The sequence below is a fragment of the Macrobrachium nipponense genome, chromosome 23 (assembly GCF_015104395.2).
Source record: "Macrobrachium nipponense isolate FS-2020 chromosome 23, ASM1510439v2, whole genome shotgun sequence".
Lineage (NCBI taxonomy): Eukaryota > Metazoa > Arthropoda > Malacostraca > Decapoda > Palaemonidae > Macrobrachium > Macrobrachium nipponense.
In genome coordinates, this window is record NC_061090.1 from 57,186,494 (window position 1) to 57,213,993 (window position 27,500).

Below are 27,500 nucleotides of genomic sequence, written 5' to 3' on the forward strand. Positions count from 1 at the left end.
ATACAAAGAACATAAATATATATATAATATATATATATATATATATATATACTCATACTCACATCACACACACATACACACACACTACACACACACACACATATATATATATATACAATACTACATATATGTATATATATATATATATATATATATTATATATACATATACATATATATATATATGTATATATATATATATATATATATATATATATATATATATATATATATTAGATATATTATACGTAAATATTTCTTTTACACAAGGTAAAATTCACACTTGAATGCAGCGTCAGCTAAGCAGTTCTCCAAAACCAGTCCTGTTGCCCGATGGAAGTTGTTATTAGAATAAGTATCTGCATATCCCTTCACTCCTTCAATAATAATCTGGGCGTCCGAATGCTCTAATCTTTTAAGAATAATGTCTCTCTTTATTCAGGTTTCATTTAATTGCCCGATGCTATCGCTGGCCTAGCTGGAATATATAATCATTTGAGGTCACAAATGAAAGAGAAAGTTATTGAAGCATAGGATGTCAGTGTTTTTTTTCTTTTCTTGTTATTGCAGTCGTTAAATTAAACTATATATAGCCTCAAGCGAGCACGGGCTCTTGCTCATAAGTGCCGGAAGATGTCCTTTTATCTTGAACCCTACCAGGGTTAACGTGAATTGTTAAACAAGCTAGTTTAGCAAAAATAAATATAAACAAGGTGTGATCCGATCTCCTGCTTACTTGGGACCGTACTAAAGTCTACGGTCAAAAAGAGCATTGTCTCACTAACGAAAATTAAAATAAATAGGCTGAATTTTATGAGAAATAATTTTTCTGTACCGTTTAACATGCATATAATTTATTTTTTACATTTTCATTCTAATCAATAAATCCTAAATATCCTATCCTAAAATTCCTGTATCTTTAACTCAACGCAAAATACCTTTTTCAGACTTTTTAGGCTTTCCTACCCCCCTCCCCCCAACCGACAACAACAGTAACAACAACAACAAAGTGGTTTGGAAATCCAAGTCATTAAATGTAAATTAATATAGATAAAAGAAATAGATATTAAATGAAATCGTAAATGAAGAGTACAAATATGACCAGAATTCACCTAATATTACCTCGCTTGACACTGCTTAACTGGTCGAGGGTAAAGAATCCAGTATTGACATTAATATCCCTCATCATTCATCTTTTACATCACGAATTTTATGTCTGAAATTCAATGGGTCATAAGTTTCGTTTCGTTCTGTTGTTGTTGTTTTAGATTTAGCTGGCCTTATGCCAACACGGGTTCTTGCTCCTGAAGCAGCCAGTAAAAATTTTCGTTTTCTTCGTCGAGATAACGAGTCTGGTCACCTACTGGCTTAATCCTCGTCTGGTATGGTTCCTCGCCTTCAGGATTTTCAGGAACTTTCACTCAATCATAACCTGTAGTTTTCCATATTAGCTAATTTCCTGACTGATGTAGAATTATAGCAGCGGCGTAGTCTTATCTGCTGCCTAATTTGTCGAGATCTTTTCAAGGATTCTTTTAAGCTTTTATTTTTCGTGACTCAGATTCCCGGATTTTGGAGAACGACTCGTAAGGGGACTTATTTGGAATTCATAAAGGACTTTATCTCAATGGGATTTAGAAAGGATCTCTGTTGGACTCAAAGGAGGACTTATCAAAATCAAAATTATAAAGGGACTAATGTCAATTAGTTTCTAAAGGGACTATTCTCAGCTGATTTGTAAAGAGACTAATCTCAGTTGGTTTCTAAAGGAACTAATCTCGGTTGGTTTATAAAGAGACTAATCTCAATTGGTTTCTAAAGGGACTAATCTCATTTGGTTTCTAAAGGAACTAATCTCGGTTGGTTTATAAAGAGACTAATCTCAATTGGTTTCTAAAGGGACTAATCTCAGTTGGTTTCTTTAGGGACTTATCTCACTTGGTTTATAAAGAGATTAATCTCAGTTGGTTTCTTTAGGGACTAATCTCAGTTGGTTTATAAAGGAACTAATCTGAGTTGGTATCTAAAGGGACCTATCTCAGTTGGTTTATAAAGGAACTTCTCTCAGTTACATTTATAAAGGGGCCTATCTCAATTGGTTTATAAAGGGACATGTCTCATTCGAATTCATAAAAGGACTTATCTCAGTTGGATCTATAAAAGGACTTATCCAATTTAGATTTATAAAAGGAATGATCTCCAATTAGATTTATAAAGGGATTTATCTCAACTGATATCATAAAGAGGGTTTTCCAATTGCATTTATATAAAAATATTAATAAAACAGAATGAGAATCGAAAGCACAAAGTAAAAATGCGACCATTAAAAATACAGACATGAAAAAAAAATCAACTAAACGGAACAAATACAAAGTAAAATGCTTGTTGAAAGTTCAACGGATTACCTTACCTTGGTCACAGTAGCTATATGGTCGGTAATAAGTTACAAAAAGTACATAAAACAGTTTTCCTCAAATAAGGTTCCGGTTTGCAGCTATTGACCTGTTTACTGTTAGATCACTACTGAGGGAAACACCTATTCGTCCTGTAAACCTCAATTCCTGTGTTGCATATTTGTTTACTTTTTTCGAAGTGTGGTCTGCGATACGTGGGATTCAGTTCTCGCTGGCTCACACACAGAATTTTGGATCCCAGAGGTTTTTCTGTTAGGGTAAAGTTTCCTTTCTCAAAACCACTATTTTTAACCATAAGACAGCACACTTTACCACAAGACCATCCGTTCACTGGCCTGGATTTTGAAGTACTGTCTATTTGCTCAAAAGGACTGGACCACCTGACTTCTGAGTCGTTGTTTAGCAAGACGGAAACCTGAGCCGAACAACAAACAACTTGTCCGGTATATAGTTAGCAATTATATGATTTTCTACGTTTTATGTTTAAATCGTGATGTCTATTGTTATTTGTACTTTCGATTCTTTTTATGTTTTACCAGATTTTCTAATCTCAGTTTTTTTTTATCTTTTTGTTAAGTTTTTTTGAGACAATTTATTATTTTTTTCAACGATTTTCTGTCATTAATGTCAGCGTGAGATAAAAATTATGTTCTCCAAGGCCTTGGCAATATTATTCATTATCCAGCTAATATTTCCAAATAGCCACCCTATTGCACAGACAATACACACACACACACATACAACCAAACACGCACACACACACATGAATATATATAGTACTATATATATATATATAGAAAGAGATATGTGTTGTTGCATATTACGTATATATAATTATATATGATTACACACACCCATATAATTTATGTATTGCATGACAGGATACACACACAAAACAATTCAAAATAAATTTAAAAAAAAGCATAGATACAGCCACTAACTCGAGCTACACTAAGATCCATCTAAAAGCGACAGAACTAAGATCTAAGAATCAGGAAAATAAATGGAAAGTCTCGCGTCATTACTTTATTGATGATTCTCGTCACGTGTGAGTGTGAAAAGGACAGATTCAAAAAGACACGTTGATTAAATAGGTTTTATTGAACTAAATATAATATAATTATAGGTATAATTTAGATTAGTTGTATTCAATACAAAGACAGAAGTTCAAGAAGAGTTTAGATGACTTCAATGTGTTTGTAAATATTTAGACAAGTAATTGAATGGAGATCGCAAAGATAAACATATTACTTTAATACACACCTAGATGTAAGTGATTCTAGTTATCTGGTTATCTAAACCACCAATAATCTGATTATTTCAAGCACCAATAATCGACAACATTTTAGGATAACCCTCAAATGTTGCTATAACATTTCGATATTACTGAATTAAGACAATTAGGCAGACTTACTTTAAAAGAAACAACCAGATATAATATGCTCTTATGATGCCGATATGAACTGAACGCATATTTTAAATGAGAATAAGAATTATAACCTTAAGTATATTTACTTGAATATTTAGAAAACTATACAACACATAATCATGCGTTATGGTTCAAACAGAAAGTTGCGAAGAAAGACGAAGGACAGAAAGGCGAGGAAGAAATACTGATAAACTAGATAAAAAGGAAAATGAAAGAAGAAACAGAAGAATTTTTACACCAAAGAAATCTTTAGAAATATTTTGATGGTTTTATGAAAAGTTCCAGATTATCATACCATAGATTATAATAAAAAAACATTCATATTTAACATTAGCATATGACCTATTTCTAAACAGCCTTTTAGCCTTTAGGACGAACATGAATGTAAATCATAGCAACAGTTAATAGAGTATTGAAAAAGAATGAAAGGTAGGCTATAAAAGAGGCAGAAGAAGGAAAAGTAAACTTCTTAGAGATAGAAGCAATAGATATAAAACGTACAAGATAAAATGAGAGAGAGAGAGAGAGAGAGAGAGAGAGAGAGAGAGAGAGAGAGAGAGAGAATGAATGGATGTTAATGTTTACAGGAAAATTCTCTTTGTTACCAAAATCTTACATAGTAGACTACATAGGCAATTAAGACATGCTTTGGATTAGTCAATAAAAATACATCAAGCAAAACAGAAATTTATTGCTACAGTTACAAAATTCGGGCTTTTCGCTGTTTAGGGATACAAAGCTACGAACTAAGTTAATCAATACAAATTCCTACTGTAATCTTCCAAACTGATAGTATCTGAAGATGACAAAGTATGTCATAGTCTTTATTACGTTTGTAATATGTCATGATTCATCCATTCTGTGAGTCACGTGGTATTTTGTGGAATAAATTAACGTTAATTTTTTATGGTGTTTTTTTTTCGAGAATAATTTCTCTTTTGCAGATTTTGGATTTTTTAAATCATATAATATTTATAACTGTAATATTTTTTAATACTTAATATTTATAACATTTCGTATAGTCATCATTTTGACTCCCAGAATGGACTGGAATATTTCCAGACTATTGACCTGGAAATCACTTTTATGGAAACTAAATACCAGACAAAAGTAAATTCTATGTCAAGTCACAAGGTAGTTGGCTTGAAATGCACAATAATCAACGTAAAACATAAATTACTTCTACGTACAACACCATTGTCTAATTGTCTACTCTATTTTATCCCTACTATAGTAAATTCACACCACCCGTGCATTTGATGTCTAGACCCGTCCCTTACGACGCTCCTGATTGGCTGTTGATAAGCCAATGACAGGGCTGGAAACTCTCAGTCTCTCTCGAAAATTCACATAGGCAAGATGTATGCTCCGCCTTTCCTGGGGGATACGTCTTTCAAATGTGAACACTCGAGAGAGACTGAAGAGTTTCCAGCCCTGTGATTGGCTTATCAACAGCCAATCAGGAGCGTCGTAAGGGACTGGCCTAGACATCAAATGCACGGTGATGTGAATCTACTATAGCATCTCTTTTATCTTAGCTACTATATCTCTTTGATCTATGGAAGCAAAAGCAATCACCGTCAGCTTCGAACACAACCGCCGTCGCTTCGGTGTCACTCAGGCCTTTAGACATGGCGCCTTACCTTGCCTTGTCCCTCTGCCGGAGGTGCGGGAGGACTGACTCTTGAAGATGCCGGTGGTTGAGGTCCAAGAAGCCCTGGGGGAGGCGGTGCTGGGGCCCTGATAGTTGGAGCGACAGGCGGCGCGGGGGGTCTGAAGTCACTTGGAGGCGCCGCTGGTGGGCCCGGAGGGGAACGGATCGCCGCGTCGGGAGGTGGAGCTGGAGGGAAGACTCCCGGAGGCAGCGCAGGAGGGGAGCCACGGCTGCGGACTACTCCAGGAGCTGCCGGCGGAGGAGGAGCAGGAGGAGCGATGATTGGCGCGAAGCCGGAGAACTCCTGGGAACCCAGAGGTCCTCCGAATTGAGGCGATGGGATGAAATCGGTCGACTCCTCCGGGATGTCCAGAGGAGGTCCAGTGGGTTTGGCCAGTTCGTCGGCGTGTCTCCTCAGGAAGATCTGATTGACCTTTTGGCGGTTGTCGAAGAGGAGGTCTTCCAGGATGTAGAGCTGCGTCCCGTCGTCCAGGCTCTTGACTTCCGTGACGGGGACGTTCTCGACGGCGAGTTCACCTGCGGAGGAGAGGAAGATGTAGAGAAGTTTTCTGGGCTCAGCCCGTGTCGCTTCGTGAAATGTCCTAGCAACGGGACCTACAGCTTACTGTGGGATCCGAACCACATTAAATCGAGAAAAGAACTTCTATCACCAGAAATGAATTCCTCTGATTCCGCGTTGGCCGAGCCGGGAATCAAACTTCGGACCACCGGATTGACAGTTGAACGCGAAAACCACTCGTCCAACGAGGAACTATGGGATATGTAGAAGATATTCAGAAGTTGTTGTTTTAGATTTACCTAACTTTATGTTAGTAAAGTAGGGAGTTCCTTAGTATATCAAGTAAGAAAATGGGGAGGATGGGCTTATATAATAGAGTTTCTGCTTGCATCTAAATGAAAATCACAAAGAAACGACCCCGTTAAGGAATTTTATCACCGTCTGGCCATGGATGAAAGTCCGCGAATCAGAAACTCACATTAAAATTATTCTTTTCCAAGTTTCAGCGATAAAACCAAAAATTGTATTGTCTTTCTCACAAGCAAACAGTGATGTTTTTATATCTTTAATAGACAATTATCCTGTTAGGAGGCTCATAAACCCAAACTGAGTTTCACGGTTGGATGGAAAGGAAATGAAAGAGAAAATGAAATAAAAATCTTTGATTTTATTGACATATTCGCGGGGGGAGGTTCGGATTATATTCTGTATGCTGAGGAGGATGTACGATCCTCGTAATTATTGTCTTTTTAGAAATGGTCAGATTCCTGTGAATATCGTGGTTTCTCTGACATTATGAACAACAACAACGACAGAAAAGGCAATAATAATAATAATAATAATAATAATAATAATAATAATAATAATAATAATAATAATAATAATAATAATAATAATAATAATAATACTGATATTTTTTATTTCTGCTGGTTTTATGCTTCTTTTTCTGTCGAAATGTTTCGACCTCCTCACAGGTCATGATCAGGACGAGTTAGCTACTCATCCCGATGATGACCTGAGAGGAGTCGAAACATGTCGACATAATAATAATAATAATAATAATAATAATAATAATAATAATAATAATAATAATAATAATAATAATAGAGGAACAAATCCACAGTTATGTATGGGTACAAGGGGAATCGAGAAGATTCCCGAAAGCTCTCTGTAAAGATTTATCTTTAAATATATGCACCCAAGGTCCTTTAAATATACTTTATTATTTAAAAGGACCTTGTATGTACCCATACATATATGTGGATTTATTTCTCCACTTTAATATTCATGCTACTATGATTATTTTCTAATAATAATAATAATAATAATAATAATAATAATAATAATAATAATAATAATAATAATAATAATAATAATAATAATAATAGATTAGTTTCATAATTTATCCTTTTATTACGTTTTACAGTAAAGATATGAAATTACCACAAGTGATTTTTTTTTAGAAATTAGATCTCTGTGAATATTTATCTTTAAATATATGCACCCAAGGTCCTTTAAATATACTTTATTATTTAAAAGGACCTGGTATGTACCCATACATATATGTGGATTTATTTCTCCACTTTCTTTAATATTCATGCTACTATGATTATTTTCTAATAATAATAATAATAATAATAATAATAATAATAATAATAATAATAAACAAACTTGATAATCATCATACGTGAATTAAACCAAGAAGACCGAAAGGAAAATAAAAGAATTCAAGAAATATCTCAGTCGATCAACAGAGGTCTTAAGAGAACTTGTAAGATTTCGGAAACACGGAAGAAAGTGAGATGTCTAAAGGTCAAAGTTCACAGGGAAGAAAACGGGCGAACGATGTGACTGATTCTCAGAGGTGAAGGGACAGAAACGCTGAAGAAACAGGTTTTGCAAGTCTGCAGTCCTTGTTCGAAAGCACTTCGCGATTCAATGTTGTTTAGAAGGTGCGTTCTTTTTACTCGCTAGCTGATTATAATAAACTATGATGATTTTATCTTTTTATCTTATTATTCGAAGAAATTTCACAGATGTTTAAATATGACGTGAGAATTTAACAAACATACCTTCTATGATTTTTTTGTTATCCAGTGAGGTAGCTACTTCGAGTTTTTTTTTTCCTAATCTTTGAAAATGCCATTGAAAATATTACTAAGATTGCTCAGCCTAAGAAACTCGTAGAGGCTCAAAAACAAGAGAATTAATAAATCTGCCTTTTATGTTTTTTTATTTTTCAATTTCTTTTATCCAGCGAGATAGCTACTTCGAGGTTTCCTCCCTTCAGATCTAATCTTTGAAAAGGTTATTGGAAACATTACGAAAATTTCATAAAACTATAAAGGTAAGCTTTTTTAAGAGATTTTTAAGACATTTTGATGGCAAAACTTGAAACTGGTTGATATTTAGGTTAAAAATAAAGAGAAATAAAGACGGAATGTTAGTAAGACACTTTCGAATAAATGATTTACAGACCCCGTACCTTACCAAACGAATGCAAATGACTTCAAAGGGATTTAATTTGAAAAAGGAGAATATCTGAACTCTGCAGAAATGTACAGTTTTGCTATAAAATCCCTCAGACAATGATAAACAAGTAAAAATGCACCGAAGATTTAATCATTTTAACCCTGAAAAAACCTAATAAGCTATTAATCCCCGGTTCTTATACCTTTGGACGATCCTCATCTTAGTCCTGGACTACTAATTCCTGGTTCTTATACCTTTCGACAATCCTCATTTGAATCCTGGAATACTAATCCCTGGTTCTTATATTTTTCGACGATCCTTATCTTAATCCTGAAATACTAATCTTGGATTACTAATCTCTTGTTCCTATATCTTTCAGCGATCCTTATCTTAATCCTGGAATACTAATCCCTAGTTCTTATACCTTTCGACGATTTTCATTTTAATCTTGGATTACAATCTCTTGTTACTATATCTTTCAACGATCCTTATCTTAATCCTGGAATACTAATCACTGGTTCTTATACCTTTCGAGGATCCTCATCTTAATCCTGGAATACTAATCCCTGGTTCTTTCTTATACCTTTCTTCGATCCTCATTTTAATCCTGAAAAAACCTAATAAACTCCTAATCCTTGATCCTTATACCTTCGAACTCATAATGTTAATCCTGAAAAAAAAATTAGAAGAAAATAAAGGCACTGACCTTTCTCATTCTTACGAAAATGGACCGCCTTCCCCGTGAAGGTCAAAGCCCTGGCTCCTCCTTCACTGGTCACGTTAGGGTCCGTCGGTTTGATGGGGTCCAACACCAAGTGGTCCTTCAGGAGATTCCTCCTCAGGGTCCTCAGCTCCTCCGTGTCCCCATAGAGAGGGTCCTGCGTATCTTGTGGGATGAGGTTTGACATGGCCAGTTCGCCAGGGGCTAAGATCGTCTTTGCTTCTGCAAAAAATAATCAAATAGATCAATGAATGAATGAATAAATAAATTGAAATAGCTGAAAAAAATAAAATTCAAGTATATAGATGAAATTCTTTTGTTCTGCGGTTAATTCAAAGGTCTTTTTCTGTGATTTTTATTTTCAGTTTGACGTGCATTCCATATTTACCCATTAAAATCCACAAATACTGAAGATCTTGCTCTATTTTTTTTTACTGACGAATTGCATTTGAAAATCCATTTTCCATGGCCAACATCTGTTTATGACTTTAGTGAATAGCAATTCTCTGCCTCTTTTTCTTATTTTCTTTTATCCATATTCTTTTATTTTTCTCTTTATAACCACTAAAACCCTACTGCTTTAGTTTTTATTGTTTATTTGCTCGTATTTCAAACCACACCTACAACACTATGTTCTTAGTAAGAATTTTGATGATACAGAAGGTGACCATGTTTGTCACGTAACTAGTGATTGTATAGACTAGGATATTAGCTTAGCAGAGAAGAAACAAAATGAAGATAAAGTTTTAGCAGGAGCAAAGGGGTTTCTCAGGGGTGTATCAAGTTAGGAAGGGTTATACGTTGCCTTTTGCAGGTCTGGAATTAGACGGTCTATTAGCAAATAAAACCGACGTAAGCCTGAACTGCTCAATTTTATTATTCGCATTTTTGCTGACAATTTTCTCATGGGAAAAGTGAAACCGTCATGTGACCTTTACCGTCCTTTCCCATCCGCAGAATAGACAGGGAATGACGCATCAGCCGAGAGAGAGAGAGAGAGAGAGAGAGAGAGAGAGAGAGAGAGAGAGATTGATTTCAGCGGGACACCAACTGACCGCATTCACACGATTCTCGCAACTTGTGAAATCCAAGGATATCTACTGGTTTCTCTCGAACGCGAGGGCAGCTAACCTTTCCCCTCTCTCATTTTCTTTTATTATCCTAATCCCACTCTCTCTCTCTCTCTCTCTCTCTCTCTCTCTCTCTCTCTCTCTCTCTCTCTCTCTCTCTCTCTCTCTCTCTCTCTCTCTCTCTCTCTCTCTCTCTCATAGGATCCGTAACATGGACACTCCTATCGGCAATTTAGCGACCTTCCAAAAAAAAGTATTGTTGCAAAACATCCGTTGGTGGAAATTTGTGGAATCGGATTTTTATTCTCTCTCTCTCTCTCTCTCTCATGGGATACGTATCATGAACACTCTTATTGAGCAGCAAATTAGCGACCTGCCAAAATAAAAAGTTGCAAAACATACGTTTGTGGAAACTTGTGGAATCGTCGTTTTTATTCTTTTTCATTTATTTATTTATTTATTTATTTTTTTGAAGTAGCGTCAGTTCTTTGTGCCACCATCGGAAATTGCGTTATGCTGCCGTGAATAACGGATGGCAAAGCTAAGCATTAGAGATGCATTTCCGTAAATGAAGATAGTTACGGGGATGAAGACTTCACTATTATATTTTACTTACAGCACAATGAATAAAACGAGTTCTGCCTCGTAATGTATTTTGTCATTTTCGTTAATAATGCAACCATTAATGAAAACTGTTAAAATGGCCCAAAATACAGTGAAAAACTCGAATAGAGAAGAAAAACTATCAGAAACATCGAAATACTGTCAGCTCCTGATGACTGCAAAGACATATGTAAACGCCAAAATATAAGCTGCAAGAGTATTCATACGCATACTCAGGACCCTCTAATTCTAACAGTCCGAAACGTTCTTTATCACAACAGACATTCCTCCTAGAATAGATTCCACACGGCTGCTCTTGGCAGAGCGATTATATTCTGAAGAACAGACCTCTCTGGTTAGGGTTTTCAGGCCATAAGTAGTAAAGTATCGGTTGTGATCCGCTCGTGACCTTGTGCCTTACCAGGTAACCGGAGCTATATAGTTAGCATACTACGAGCGGGTTAGTCTTCCTTGAATGATGACGAGGTATTTCGTTGGTTTACAGGTGTAGCGCACATTCTGGATGTTGATGAAGTTTATATAAGATATATATATATATATATATATATATATATATATATATATATATATATATATATACTATAATATACATACATACATACATACATACATACATACATACATACATACTACATACATACTACATACTATACATACATACATATCATACATACATACATATATATATATATATATATATATATATATATATACATTAGCAACCAGTCTTTTAAAAATGGCCGTTCAGGGATAGAGACACATGCGAAACGCACATATGTGTAAGTATACGACACAAACATATGTAATCATCACGATTTTACTTTTTTCGTGATTTAAAATCAAACGTATATGAATGTACGATTATTAAGTATGTATTAGGTATGTAGGCACTATGATATATATATATATATATATATATATATATATATATATAAATACCACCTTTTTCTGTAAACTTTTCTCATTCATCTACCTGAAGAGGGAGACAGCAGTCTCTGAAATATATACTTTTCTCTCTATATTTTGTGTTTTTTGTTTTTATGAGCTCCTTTTATTAGATATGTATATATATATATATATATATATATATATATATATATATATATATATATAATATATATATATATATATATATATATATATATATATATATATATATATATATATATATATATATATATATATATATATATATATATATATATAGGGACCATGTATGTCAGGTATTTATTGCTAATTGCAAAGCCGAATACTCACACACTCTCACACACACACACACGCACGCACACACAAACAATCTACCATATATCCATTCTGCGCCTGCGTAAGCTGTAAGAGATGCCAGCAATCACCATAAAAACTTATGGTTTACTCGGTTACCCGGTTAACGTAGCACAGATTCGCGCCAGAGGGCCTAACTCATGTTCCTTCCCGGAGATGTACCCAGAAAGCCTCTCGTTACTCGTGAATAATGATAATGTTTAGGAGAACCTTGAAGATGTTAAATCGCTCGGTCTACTATACTGTTGCGATGGTTAGGGCTTGGGTCGTGGGTGAGGTTCATTGAAGATGGGTGACTGGTTTTATATATATATATTATATATTATAATGATATATATAAAATATTAAATTATATAATACTTATATAAATATATATATAATATAAAATATAAATATATATAATTATAATAATATTATAATTATATATTATAATAATTATTTAAATATATTGATATCTATATATAATATATATATATATATATATATATATATATATATATATATATCTATATATAAATTATATATTATATAAATATTGTATATAATATATATATATATTATATATATTATATATATATATGTATATATATATTGTGCTTGTGTACGTATAAAGTATACTGAAGGGTAAATGGAAATGAGAGAGAGAGAGAGAGAGAGAGACTCTTCTCTTATATGGTACTTTCTTTTGTGTGAAAGAAAATAGAAGTTTATATAAAGAAATGAATGTCATAAGCAATTATAGGGACAAGAAAAGAAACACGTTCAAGTATTTTTTTATATTTCATAACAAACCGAAAACCACGGAGGCAAGATCAGGAACACGGGCTTAAAAAAAAAAAAAAAAAAAAAAAAAAAACGATTTCCCTCACAGCTAAACGCCCCACCCGCGTCTCCAATGTCCTGAATTTCAGTTATGAAATGCTATTATAGGATAACCAAGCATTTCCTGCGTGTGTTTTACGTTCCTCGCCTAAAGGTTAGGTTTATGACTTCCCTTTCCGTCGGCCTTGGTATCCCTTGAGAGTCTGGTTTTGTCATCAAATCAGTTAGTTTATCAGTTAAGCTAAGAGTATATAGTTAAGTAGATTTCATCCATTAAGTAAATCTAGCAAATAGTTCCATCGGGGGTTCTTTAATGGGCGTGGTCGATTTGACTAGTTTGTGATCTTGTTTTATATATGTATATAAATATGCATGTATGTATGTATGAGGATCCAGATCCTGGAACGTACGAATGATAATATGAGCAATTCTATCAACCTTTCTTCTCTCTCGTTCTGTTCCTGAATAAATCTCTCTCTCTCTCTCTCTCTCTCTCTCTCTCTCTCAGCTAGATCTCTCCCCCCTCCCCCCACATTTCGTTGGATCTTTTAAGATATGACTCAGCCACCCATTCAATATCCGAATAAATGTCTCTCCTTCTCTTTTCTCTCTCTCTCTCTCTCTCTCTCTCTCTCTCTCTCATATTCACAGATAGGTCTCCCCCCCCAACCCCCGCCCACCAACTTCCATCTTCGTTGGACCTTTTAGGATACGACTCAACCACCCATTCGATATCCGGCTCGGTATCCTGAAGACGACCTTTTTCCATCCCTTTGGCAATCCTTCGTGGGGCATTTCAGCCGGAGGCCGAAGAAGGACGAGGGTATTGCGTGGGCCACGTCGCACCTTAAAATTATACAGTACTCTAAATGTACAGAAGGAGATGAAGGGTACGCAATTGTCTCAGGAGACTGGGGTGGGGGGGCAGTGTGGGGGATTATCCTATGGGTACTTTAGTGGGGGAGGTAAGAAGGTTTCGGTGGCGAGATTTAGAGCTCCAGAACCTATGGTATCTTGATATTATTGCTGGCATTTGATCTTTCTCGTGATTTCTACGTCATTAGTGGACGTCATGAATAGTGTTCTTCCCATGATGGCGAAATTCGTGATTCGAGATTCTAAGCGTTCTCTGAATATTATTGCTGGGATTGGATCTTTCCTTTTTATTTGGATTATGTTTGTAGGCAAATGAAACGGGTTTTTCTTAATTCTTGTTAATTCCTCTCTGTTACACATCCTTTAATACCTAAAGATTAGATACTGTGAACTGTAGCTGTAATGCGCGCTATTGGGTTACGTGGTATAGGTTTTTTTTTTTTTTTTTACGATCTCAGTTTTATCCCCAATCTCGGCTATTGCGTGAAAATGAACGCAGCAAGATGCTAAAAGATGCCTTAAAAGGTTTATGAGTGCGATACTAACTCTATCGGCGTCAGCTATACATATATGCATTATGAACAATAATAACAGGGAAGTGTACCCTAGTGTCCCTTTCATGAATCAATTTATGAAAAGCGCAAGGCATTTCATTCCTAAATAAATTCATGGTGGATTATTAATATATATTATATATATATAATATATATATATATATTATGTATACATATGATATATATATATATATATATATATATATATATATATATATATATATATATATATATATATATATATATATAAAAGGTTGGAATCCTTATTCAGTGAGTTATTGTTTTCTACATATAATAAATTTCTCTTGTTCCTGATTATCTTGTTGAGTCGGATTTTTTGGTTATCAATCAATGTTGATATTTATTTCTATTTGTCATTTTACTTTCAATCTATGGCATCTATTATCAAAGCCTTTGCATCAAGACCCAAAATTTCGACTCGGACCAATGCACGAAAAATGGCCGTTTATATCCGTAGAGTTATTCGGTGTTCCTCAGTTCTCAAATCTGTGCCTGTATCGATGAAGCTGTAAGAGATCGCAATGTGGGAAGGACTCGCTGATCTTTCCTAGATAGTAGTGACCCGGGATGTATCCCACCTTTGCAAAGGCGTGTTTTATTACAACGCCACTGGCGATTACCGTAAAAACAAGTAAAAAATCAACATAAGTTTCTTTCGGTGGTCTCGACACAATGCTGTATGAGCCGCGGCCCACGAAACTGTAACCACAAACTGGTGGTGCGTGTGATACATCGTTGCCTGAAGCACGATTATGATAAACTTTTACCTTAAATAAAATAAACTGAGGGTAGAGGGCTGCAATTTGGTATGTTTGATGATTGGAGGGTGGATGATCTACATACCAATTTGAAGCCCTCTAGCCTCGGTAGTTTTTAAGATCTGATGGCGGACAGGAAAAGTGCAGATGGACAGACCAATCCGGCACAATAGTTTTCTTTTCAGAAAACGGAAAACTGTACGAGCAAATATAATAAAGGATAATAACCCCCAAGTTTTCCTTGTGAACACTTTTATCATAATTTGAAAAATAAGCTCTACTTAGTAAATCACGTAAAATAAAATATTACTGAAATTAATTAACAGCAGAGCTATATACATCCGGTACAGAATTTCGTCCAAATTCGAAAGTAAATTGAAAATATTAGTCGTAGAAAACGACCCCAGAAAACATCCGGCCTCACTAAAAGTGAAACGAGATCCTCCTTAAAGGAGAACAAATGACTGTGCAAGATCGGACCGTCTGTTCGCCATCTGGCAAGGCAGGCAACAGTTGCAAACGTCCTTTGCCTCAGTCACGATGTGCCATTATGCTCGTCTCCTGGTCCCTACGAACTCTGTGGACTTTCTGTCACGTTTTCATTCCCCTGTTCACAGTGACGGGGCATTTTATGCTCAGCTCGCTCCGATGTATAAATGCGCTTCTCAGTTGCATCATAAAGTTTCCGCGCCGTTTGATTGTGGAACAAAAGAGCATCGGGGTAAGAAAGTTTAGTCAGAGATGATCAGGAAGTGTTCAATGGTTTCTAAAGTTTGAATCGTTCAGCCGCGTGATTCATAAGTATCAAAAGGTTTTATTTATTTATTTATTATTTATTTATTTATCTTTTGCTAGGTGAGATGGATACACAAACGTACATATAAATAAGAGCTCATTTATATATTTATTTATTTATTTATCTATTCTTTATTTATTATTTGCTAAGAGAGATGGGTACACAAACTCATACAAATACGAGCGCGCACAATCTCCTTGTCTTAGGAAAGGTTGTCGTGTAAAAGTGTTTTTCAAGACATCGTTATTGTATGTTTTAGAAATTACAATGCAACTTCATTCCTTACTAATATGATGTCTGTTCATTAATACTGGGCACTGAAGGTAGACTTGGAAATTAAAAGAAAAAGAAACCATTGGAACCTACAATCGACTTATTCTCTTCTAAACAATTCCAAAATCAACTTCTGTTCGACTTGCATAATCCAAAAAAGGTTGGCAGTCGTCCCAGATCACTTGGGCATCTTGTGAATCCTCCCCAACCCGCCCCCACCCCCATTAACCACCTCCCTCACCATCACAAAGAGAAAGAAACTTTTATCTCTGCCAACGGAACAAAGAAGACAGAGGAAAAAAAAAATTGGTCATAACTCCGGAGTTACAGATATATTTTAACAGGAATCTTGCCCAGTTCTTAATATTATCTAGTCAGAGAAAAATGGTACTTTTTCCTCTATTTAGAAGTCTTATGGTTACTGACATAATCCAGGGCCAATTATTTTCTTTCCTAAGATCCATAAAATCGTTATGTCGCTGATCTTCTAATTATGGAAGGTAAGCAATATCAGGTGTGGCCAGTATTCGAATGGGTTACAAATAATGAATAGCAGTTACGCATCACACATACACACACACACACACACACACACACACATATATATTATATATATATATATATATATATATATATATATATATATATATATATATATATATATATATATATCGTATATATATATATATATATATATATATATATACGTATATATATATATATATATATATATATATATATATATATATACTCATATAGATATACATATGTGCATATGTATGCATGCATGCGTATATGTTGACTTATACTGGATTGAAATTCATCAAGATTCTCTTGAAAAGAGAGACAACATAAAATGAAATAAAGCTTCCAGTAATCATATGTCTTTTAGAAATGAAAAAAAAAAAACCTCCCCCTCCTAACCCCACCGCCGAAAAAAATAGTTATGATTACAAACACCCTGGTCCTTTCAAGCATAAGATATTTCCGGTTACGCTTGAGGGCGACCCCCCCACGAATTTTCCACTTATTCCCGCCATCTCTTGAGAGCTTTACCACCCTATCACGGAAATCAAGTTTCACCAGAGGTGTGTGTGTGTCGTGACATCCCGTTACGCATCGCAGAGGTTACGTCCCTGTCACCCTACGTTACTTTCGAGAGGGACACGAATCTTCGAAAGTTGGTTCAGTGTTCCATTTCATTTCTGGTGGGTGAGTGAGTGAGGTTGCTCTCACGAGACTGGTTGGCTGTCTTGCACGAGTGAAATGGGAATCTCTATTCATATATATAACGCGTCTCTCTCTCTCTCTCTCTCTCTCTCTCTCTTTCTTTCTACACACACACACACACACACACACACACACACACACACACACACACACATATATATATATATATATATATATATATATGTGCGTGTGTGTGTGTGTGCATCTATCTATATTATATTGGCCTATACTATATATAGATATCTATCTATCTATAAATACTCTCTCTCTCTCTCTCTCTCTCTCTCTCTCTCTCTCTCTCTCTCTCTCTCTATCTATCTATCTATCTATATATATATATATATATATATATATATATATATATTATATATATATATACAAATATCCCATGTATAATGCATGCTTAACATTGTGACGCAAATGACCAAATACTTTTATATCATTTCCCTGCCATCTCGCTTGATGTTGATCATTTTGGAACCTGATTAACGAAAAACAGACGCATATGTTTTCCTGAGAGAGAGAGAGAGAGAGAGAGAGAGAGAGAGAGAGAGAAGTCCCCCTTCAAATCACAGAAGATCACATCTCTCGAGAGCTCGTTAAAAATATTAAACAACCTTCTGATGATAAAGATCAGGACTGCAAGCAAGCACTCGGGAGCCGCTCAGCGGAGCGTAAAAGAATTACTATTAGTACGTCAGGGAATTTAACAACGCTGTTAACCCTTGCTGTGGGCGGTATTTCAACCTTTATGTAACTCTTCCCTCCCAGGTGGCTGTGGCCAGGAATTAAGACTGAGAAAATCGACATTTGTTTGCATTCTAAACTAGGGGTATAACTGACCGTAACTTTTAGTTTCTTTCTTTAATGTCCAGTCTTGTGGTTGCCATGTGTGAAGGTCGCATTAAAAGAGAGAGAGAGAGAGAGAGAGAGAGAGAGAGAGAGAGAGAGAGAGAGAGAGAGAGAGAGAATGAATAAGCGGTTTTCGAGTCGAGATCTTGCTCTTGATGATATGTAGAGGAAATGTGGTATTGGGGATTAAGAGAATGTCCAACGCTGACGTTGGATTACCATTTCTTTGCGATTCTAATAATCACAGATATGATATTAAGCAAATATAGCATTAGCCATTATTGCTAATATCTGACAAGGGCTTTTACTGACACACACACGTATGTATATATATATATATATATATATATGTATATATATATATATATATATATATATATATATATATAGTATCTTTAGTATATTTAAGAGAGAGAGAGAGAGAGAGAGAGAGAGAGAGAGAGAACTCAACAAGAAAAACCTTATAAGCTGGAAATGAAGACTTTGAACCTACAAATTATTAATATTACAAATTATATTTTGCCAAGAAAAAGAACTGAACCTAAATGTTATTAGTATTACAAATTATAATATTTTACCAAGGAAAGATACTCAAATACAAGTAAACGGAAACATATCACAATTAGCATCAAAGATCTCCTTGACTTATCCCGATTAATTCACGGCAGAAAATAAATGAATGACTGATTCTTCAAACTGGAACTAAAGGAGAGATGCAATTGAAAAACATGCAAAATACCCTCCTCTCTTTTGCCCCCTCCTTTTCATTCACTTTTTTTTTCTTTTTTCTCCTTTTCATTCACTCTTTTTTTCTATTTTTCATTCACTCTTTTCTTCCAGACCTCTGGAGCAGGCCAAAGATGACTTGGCATGAACTCAGAGGTTGCACCCGGAAGACTTGAGATGGAATGAAGAAGAAGAAGAAGAAGAAGAAGAGGAGGAGGAGGAGGAGGGGTAAGAAAGAGATGGTGGTGAATGAGAAAAAGAAGACGACGATAAGGGATCCGTTTGGCTTCGTAATAGGATAAAGTCCCGAAGAAGAAGAAGAAGAAGAAGAGGAAAAAGAAGAAGCAGAGGTGGAGGAGGAGGAGGAAGAGGAGGAGGAGGAAGAGGAGAAGGAGGATGAGGAGGCGTAGAAAAGAAGAAAAGAAGATGAGGGATCCGTGAGGCATCATAAAAGGGGATAAAGTCTAACGCTTTTCCAAAGGGTGGAGTTCCGCAAGTCACGTTTCTACGACCGTAAGGGCTTAAAGGTTATTTCCCGACATGTACAACAAGAAAATACAACTGAAACAACAGTAATAAAACAACCATAACAGCAACACGCGGACCTAGTAGCATGGCGCACTATAAAAATTTTATACATCGTGATTCATTCCAATGTAAGGCCCCTGAAATATAAAAAAAAGAATGTTCTTTATAGGAGAAAACAACAATAATTAAGTATTATAAGAAGACATCATCAAATTAGCGCCAAATTACACACTCAAACACACACACACACACACGCGCGCGCGCGCACACACACACACAAATTATACACACACACACACACACACCACACACATATATATATATATATATATATAATATATATATACATAAATCCATTCATCCTATATTCTAAGTATAAGAATTACTGTAAAAGATGAACGTTTTGATAATTATATTAAGACATCGTGAATCATTGATAAAGAAATGTTAGAAACATGCACATTTTATTTTCAGAAGAACGTCTCTTTTTGTCTCCCAAAACAGGCATCTGATCGATAACCTTATGAACGCTGCTTTCCATTGGTGTAAAGAACGCCTCTTTTTGTTTAACTGAACACACATCTAATCGATAACCCCATGAACGCTGTTTTCCATTGGTTTAAAAAGAACGCCTCTCTTTTTGTTTAACAGAACAGGCATCTGATTGATAACCTTATGAACACTGTTTCCATTGGTTTTAAAGAGCCCCTCTCCTTTTGATTCCCAAAACACGCACCTGAAGTCGGTACCCCAATGAACGAGGCCTTTCGGTGAACTAAAGAATTACTCCCTTTGACCCTAAAGAAGGCACTTTCTCGAAACGCCGAAGAACGCACCCTTCTAATGCTCTAAAGTAGAAATGATAGCCTAAAAGGCCAAAACTATTTGATGTCGTAAAGAACGGGGCCCCTTTCAATACCCAAGCACAAAAGGGAAGACCGCCTTCCTTCAGCGACCTCTGGCGGATAAGAATTGAATCTGACGCCTCTAAGTGACTCAGGCGGCTGAAGAGGGAAGACATGGGCGGACACGCCAGAGAGAGAAAGAGACAGAGAGAGACATGCCAGAGACGGCCTTCAAAAGGATCCTCAGCTGGGTTGTAGGACCTCAGGGGATTGGAAGGGCCACGTCGGGGATATGTGTAAGGATTAGATACCCTGGGAGCCCACTGGGAAGAAGAGAGAGAGAGAGAGAGAGAGCGAGAGAGAGAGAGAGAGGTGGGAAGGGTTCAGGTAAGGCCACGCGAATGAGCGATTATGGCGATGAGTAACGTTCTCTCTCTCTCTCTCTCTGTCTCTCTCTCTCTCTGTCTCTCTCATCCTCGTAAAGGGTTGTACACGAGGAAGAGACGAAGAAGAACTTCCAGGGTAGGGGGGGGGGGGGGGGGGCGTCAGGATTAGGAGGATGAGGAGAACGTGAGGAAAAGGAGTTAAATAGGGGGTTAAGAGGGCGGGGTGAAAAGCTGAGGTTAAGCGTTTTGGGTTACAAGTATAACCGTATTAATGAAGGATTGGGGAAGCATCCTTATGTCCTTCTCCGCCACCTTGTGAATAAAGGGGAATTACCCTTCATATATGTATTATTATATGATATAATATATTATATATTAATTTATTATATTATATATTATATATTCTATATATATATCAATATATATGTGTGTGTGTGTGTGTGTGTGCGTGTGTGTATGGTGTATGTCTGTATATGTATCTGCGTATGAATGCATGTGTATATCTAATAAATATATGGAAACGATACCCAAAAAACTAATTTAAAATACTTTAAATTGATATAATAGGTCTCTAAAACAAATGGATAAACTGATGACGGAAATTTATCTCTTTTATCAAAGATAAACAGCTGTTACAATAGCTACAGAGAGAGAGAGAGAGAGAGAGAGAGAGAGAGAGAGAGAGAGAGAGAGAGGCTATATTAAAAGACGGGCTAAATTTATAAAATTCTGGAAATAAAACATTCTCACGGCCTAAATTCATAAAATTTTGAAAATTAAATAATCATAGATATGAAATATAAAAGTAAAATAAATGATAAAACAGCCAAAATTCATAAAATTTTGGCAAAATAAGCCTTCATAGACGTGAAATATAAAAGTAAAATAAACAAAGAATTCAAAATGCAAGAAAATCCAAGTTCAAAAGTAAACAAAAGGGCTCAGGTGACTAAAAAGCTAGAGAGAGAGAGAGAGAGAGATACGCGGAAGTCTCTCTCTCTCTCTCTCTCCTCTCTCTCTCTCTCTGGAAGAATAATTGTGAGTCTCACTGAACCATAAAATGTCCCGCCTAACCATTACTTATCATTCCATTAACCCTGCAGCGAATGGATGGAGGCAGCTGTGCCAATTATGGCGAGAAAATTTTTGCAAAAATTAGAAATATTTTCTGCGTTGTAACGGAACTGAATTTGTGCCTCGCAAGTATCAAAATAAATAAATAAATAGTTAAGCAAATAAATGAATAAATAAACAAATAAATAAATAACAACTAAAAAAATCAAATAAAAAATTGGGAAACGGGAAAAAATATATAGTAATGTGTATACGCCAAATTCACATGCATGAATATTTTACCTTTACGCAAACATTGTATACATGGAGAGACAACATGGTATGGGTGGGGAAAGCTGAAATTGAGTAGTTATGAATTAATTATATATATAATATATTATTATCTAAATCTATAATATTATGATATAGCTAATTAATTATCCCTGCATTTTTCAATTCCCACATACTTACCCCCCTCACACATATATATATTTATATATATATATATATATATATATATATATAATATATATATATATATATATATATATATATATATATATATATATATATATATATATATATATATATATATATATATATATATATATATATACATGTATATATATACATATATATAAATATATATATATATATATATATATATATATATATATATATATATATATATATAGTACACTGGCACTTCACATAAATCTTATGGGATGAGGGTGCAACACCACACCCTTCTTCAGCCTGATTGAGACCCACCGAAACCTAGCATAACTCAAAAGGGGCAAAATAGGGTTGAACTGACTGTCCCCCGCCCGAGGATCGAATCTAGGGTGCCTACCGAGCCTGGCAAATATATTACCTGGGTGGAGCATTCTCGTCTTTATATGTGGAGTAATTTCGGCGTTATTTTATGATCGTTATTTTCAATTATCTTTCGTCATTAGCTTTTGGAGTTGCACTAATGGTCGGCTTTATTAATAAATTTTTTTACCTGTAATTTAATCATTAACAATTAATTTTATCCCAATAATTGCTCAATTTTTTTCACTTACTCGGGGAGTAAGCCTACAAACTACTTTGTTGTTTTTTGTTGTTGTTGGGGTGGGGTAGGAAATGTCTTTGGAAAAGCCTAAAAAGGTCCAAAAAAAGGTGTTTCCCATTGAGTTAAACATACAGGAATTTTAGGATAGGATATCCATGATTTATTAGAATGAAAATGTAAAAAAGTAAATAATACGCATATTAAACAGTACAGAAAAATCACTTCCAATAAAATATAGCGTATTTAGTTTAATTTTCGTTTGTACAACTACGCTCTATTTGACCTTAGATTCCAGCACGCGTCCCAAGTAAGCTGGAGGTCGGATCACACCTTGTTCTCATCCCCCTGTCATTTAGTCATGAAGTATTCATTCTATTACAATATTACTATTTTTTTTTTATAATTGACTAACATTGACGCTCATGTATTTTATTACAATAATAAATCATTTTTAAGTCTGTACGACCTCTGAACATACCATGCATGTGTGCGTGTGTGTGTGTGTGTGTGTGTGTGTGTATGTCTGTGTGTGTGTTTGTGAGCCTGTGTGTGCGTGCGTGTGACAGAGAGAGAGAGAGAGAGAGAGAGAGAGAGAGAGAGAGAGAGAGTCCATGAACTCCCAAGGAGTGTGAAGTGATATTTCACAAGACGGGAGATTCCTCCTGTTTCTTCTGTCCTTGTGTTGCGTCTTCCTCTTCTTTCCCTTAGCAATATTCCTGCTTTTATAGTCTGCGCTTTTGGGCGTTTATCTTATTCTCACCGCTTGAATGCGGTATTCAATCTTTTTTTTTTTCATCCAATTTCCCTTCCTTGTTCACTTTGCGAGTTTTATTCCTTTTTTAAATGATTTAGTACTTAAATGATGAAATTTAAACTTTTCATGATTTTGTGGTTAGTCTTCTCTTATAATATATTTAGTATTTTATTGTAATTCGAGTAAGTTTTCGTGGGAACAATTCGTAATTTACTTTGAGTAAAACTGAACTTAGAAAACAGCAACTATGATTACAAATTAGGGTTGAAAATCTATGCAAAGGCTCACTCGTCTTATCGGTCTTTTGATGAGCAAAAATAGGAAAAAAAAATTTCCATTTAAATGGTTTGATAAACGATTAAATAAATCGTTCCTGACATATGCCAAAAAAAAAGTGAAGCCATAACAGTAATTAATCGTAGTCAAAGAGTGTTCAGTAGCTCCATTATCATTATTAACACTGTTATGAATGTCAATATTGATATCATAATATAATGTTCACGGTTAAATATGTTAAAGATTGGAGGTTTTGAGAGCTGGCTCAGTTCCAAGATTCAACCAGAAATTTCTGGTAGCAGAAGGTGGAGCACCAAGATTTCGAGTCTTCCCGCATGTGGGACTTGACTTTGCTCTACATTATAAATAAGCCATTGTACTTTCTCCAATAATAATAATAATAATAATAATAATAATAATAATAATAATAATAATAATAATAATAATAATAATAACTAACTGACTGAGTGGAACTAACATATTTTTACAAAAAGTATGAAAATTTTACCATAAGGAGACTGAGGAAACAAATATGTTTACCTGGTTTAACCATAACTAACTGAAACAAAATTGTTTTTATTTCTTGATATAACAATCATTTTACCAAAAGAGCAGCGCTTGATTGAAGAAGAACATTTTTCTTGTGAGCTGACTCCTCATTCAGTATCAAAGGTTACTGAAGGAAACAAAACAGATTTTCTTGTTCAATAACAATTTTGTATATCGTAGCTAACAATTAGTTGAAACGAATATTAACTTGTGAAGAAAACTTCGTCTTCCATCGTAACCGACTGAAATCACTATAAATTTCTATATTTTCTATCTCACAGTTATTTTCCCTTTAATTGAATAGAATATAACATAGAATTCAGGCCAAAGGCCAAGCACTGGAACCTAGGAGGTCATTCAGCGTTGAAACGGATATTGACGGTAAAAGGTTTGAAAGGTGTAACAGGAGGAAAACCTCAAAGCAGTTGCACTATGAATCAATTGTTAGGAAGGGGTGGAAAGTAAGATGGAAGGAGTAGAATATGGAAGGAGGTATAGTAAAAGAAAGGAACGAAAGGGTCTGCGCAAACTGGAAACAACGATTTAATTATTTTCACGTGATCTTGTGCTTTAACACCGGAAATGGTAAAAGAGCGGCGCTTCGTATAAGATGACTTGTTGAGACACGCTAAAGATCTGATTGCATTCGACCTCCGACCTCTGACCTCTCTGGGTCTCTCATTGAACGATCCATTTTGCGTCGCCTTGACACTTACGAGGCCCTGTGGCACTCGGGGCACAAAATTAATATCCTGGAGGTATTTCGACATCTAATTTGTCACAAACAAGCAAACATCCAGAAGTTATGTTCAGCCTCATAATAAATCTTGTGGCGTCGCTGACGTTTTCTGCATAGAAATACACACATGAAAGGATGGATTTTAGCTCTATATTCTTTTGCGTCAAGTTTGGAAGATGCTATTTAGCTTTACATCTTATTGTGTTAATTATGGAAGAAGTAATTTAGCTTTACATTCTATTGTGTTCAGTTTGGAAGATGCTATTTAGCCTTACATTTTATTGTGTTAATTATGGAAGAAGCAATTTAGCTTTACATTCTATTGTGTTCAGTTTGGAAGATGCTATTTAGCTTTATTGTGTCGAGTATGGAAGATGCTATCAAGTTCTAGATTTTATTGTGTCAATTATGGAAGATGCAATTTAGCTTTACATTCTATTTCCTAAGTTTGGAAGATGCTATTTAGCTTTACATTTTATTGTGTCAATTATGGGAGATGCAATTTATCTTTACATTCTGTTGTGTTAATTTTGGAATATGCTATTTACCTTTGGATTTTATCGTGTCAAGTATGGAAGCTGCTATTAAGTCTTAGATTTTATTGCGTCAAGTATGGAAAATGCTATTTAACTTAACATCCTATTGTGCCAAATATGGAAGATACTATTTATAAAGCTTTACATCTTGTTGTGTCGAGTATGGAAGATGTTATTAGTCTTATATTTAATATTGTGAGATGCACGGAAGATAGTATTCACCTAGAAATATACAAAGATAAAGCCTAACATTATATTTATTTAATAATAAGTTGGCAATATATTATTCATGCATAATCACCCAAATAGGAAACTATTTTCCTGTGATTCTTTTCTGTGATGTCCAAAAACATTATTCATCAACAAAAAAATAAGAAAATATATTTAGCTTGATATTTTATTGTGTAGATTACACTTTATTCCATCGTATCTTTTTAGAAACAAAAATACCGACCAGAGTAAATGTTCACTTGCAAATCTTTCGTATGAAATCTGCTAAATGCAAACACACGCTGAAATGAAATATCAGCTTATTCAGTTAAGGTTGGAAGATACTTTAGCAGACGTACAAACACGCACAAACATACGTGTTTGTGAAAGGCCCGGAAGAAGTGTTTGTTCCGTGACCTTTTTCGAGAATCGTGAGCGACTGGAAATTGATGCCTGCGCAGGCGCTTCGAGGAAGGAGGCAGAACGTTTTAAAAAATCGAAGAAAAAACGTAAAAGGAAAGGAATTATTGCCCTTTTTTTTTTATCTTCTATAAAGATATTATCAAAGAGGGAAATTTATTGCCTCTTTGTTTATGAATGTCTTGTTCAGAGAATAAGTTTGAAAACATAATATTATCTTATTTGTATTTTCGTCAATGTCTGTTACATGGATTATCAAGGCGCATGATTTACGGATAAATATTCAGAAAGAAATGGTTTATGTATGTATGTATGTATGTATGTATGTATGTATGTATGTATGAATGAATTCAAATAAAATTAGGAGGTACGAAAAAAAGCATTTCGTATTTCATGTATCTGTCTGTCTTTCTTCTTAAAGGATACTGATTTTGCATGAATGTATGTATGTATGTATGTATCCTCTTCAAATAAAACTAGGAGACACGAAAGAAAAGTATTTCGTATTTCATGTATATTTCTGTCTATATCTTAAAGGAATTGATTTTGAATGTATGTATGTATGTATGTATGTATGTATGTATGTATGTATTCAATTAAAGCATGTATGTATGTATGTATGTATCCTCTTCAAATAAAACTAGGATGCACGAAAGAAAAATATTTCGTATTCCATGTATCTGTCTGTCTTTATATTAAAAGAATTGATTTTATATGTATGTATGTATGCATGTTTCCTCTCCAAATGAAACTGGTAGAGCCAGAGACAGAGTCTTTCTCATTCTGACCTCCTCCTTAACGGAATTCTTGAGAAATAGGATCACCTTGACGCGGTATTTCTCCCAAAAGGGAACGCTGGAAGGCGTGGGGGGGTTGACTTTTGTCCATATAACGGTCACATCAGGGATGTGGTATTCATGACGGGGAGTTATTCGGAACGAGGGAGGTAAGAGAAAATAATAATAGAAAAAAAGAGGAGTTCGTTCTAATCAATAATAATAATAATAATAATAATAATAATAATAATGATAATAATAATAATAATAATAATAATA

General features: G+C 34.9%; 1 protein-coding gene across 1 annotated transcript in view; it reads right to left on the reverse strand.

The window, feature by feature from the left end:
* Nucleotides 1-27,500, reverse strand: part of LOC135201099 (uncharacterized) — a 71,915-nt gene that overhangs the window by 29,598 nt on the left and 14,817 nt on the right. Inside the window, 2 exon segments of the mRNA XM_064229992.1 lie at nt 5,486-6,033; nt 9,195-9,431. Of these exon segments, the coding sequence (XP_064086062.1) occupies nt 5,486-6,033; nt 9,195-9,431 (785 nt within the window).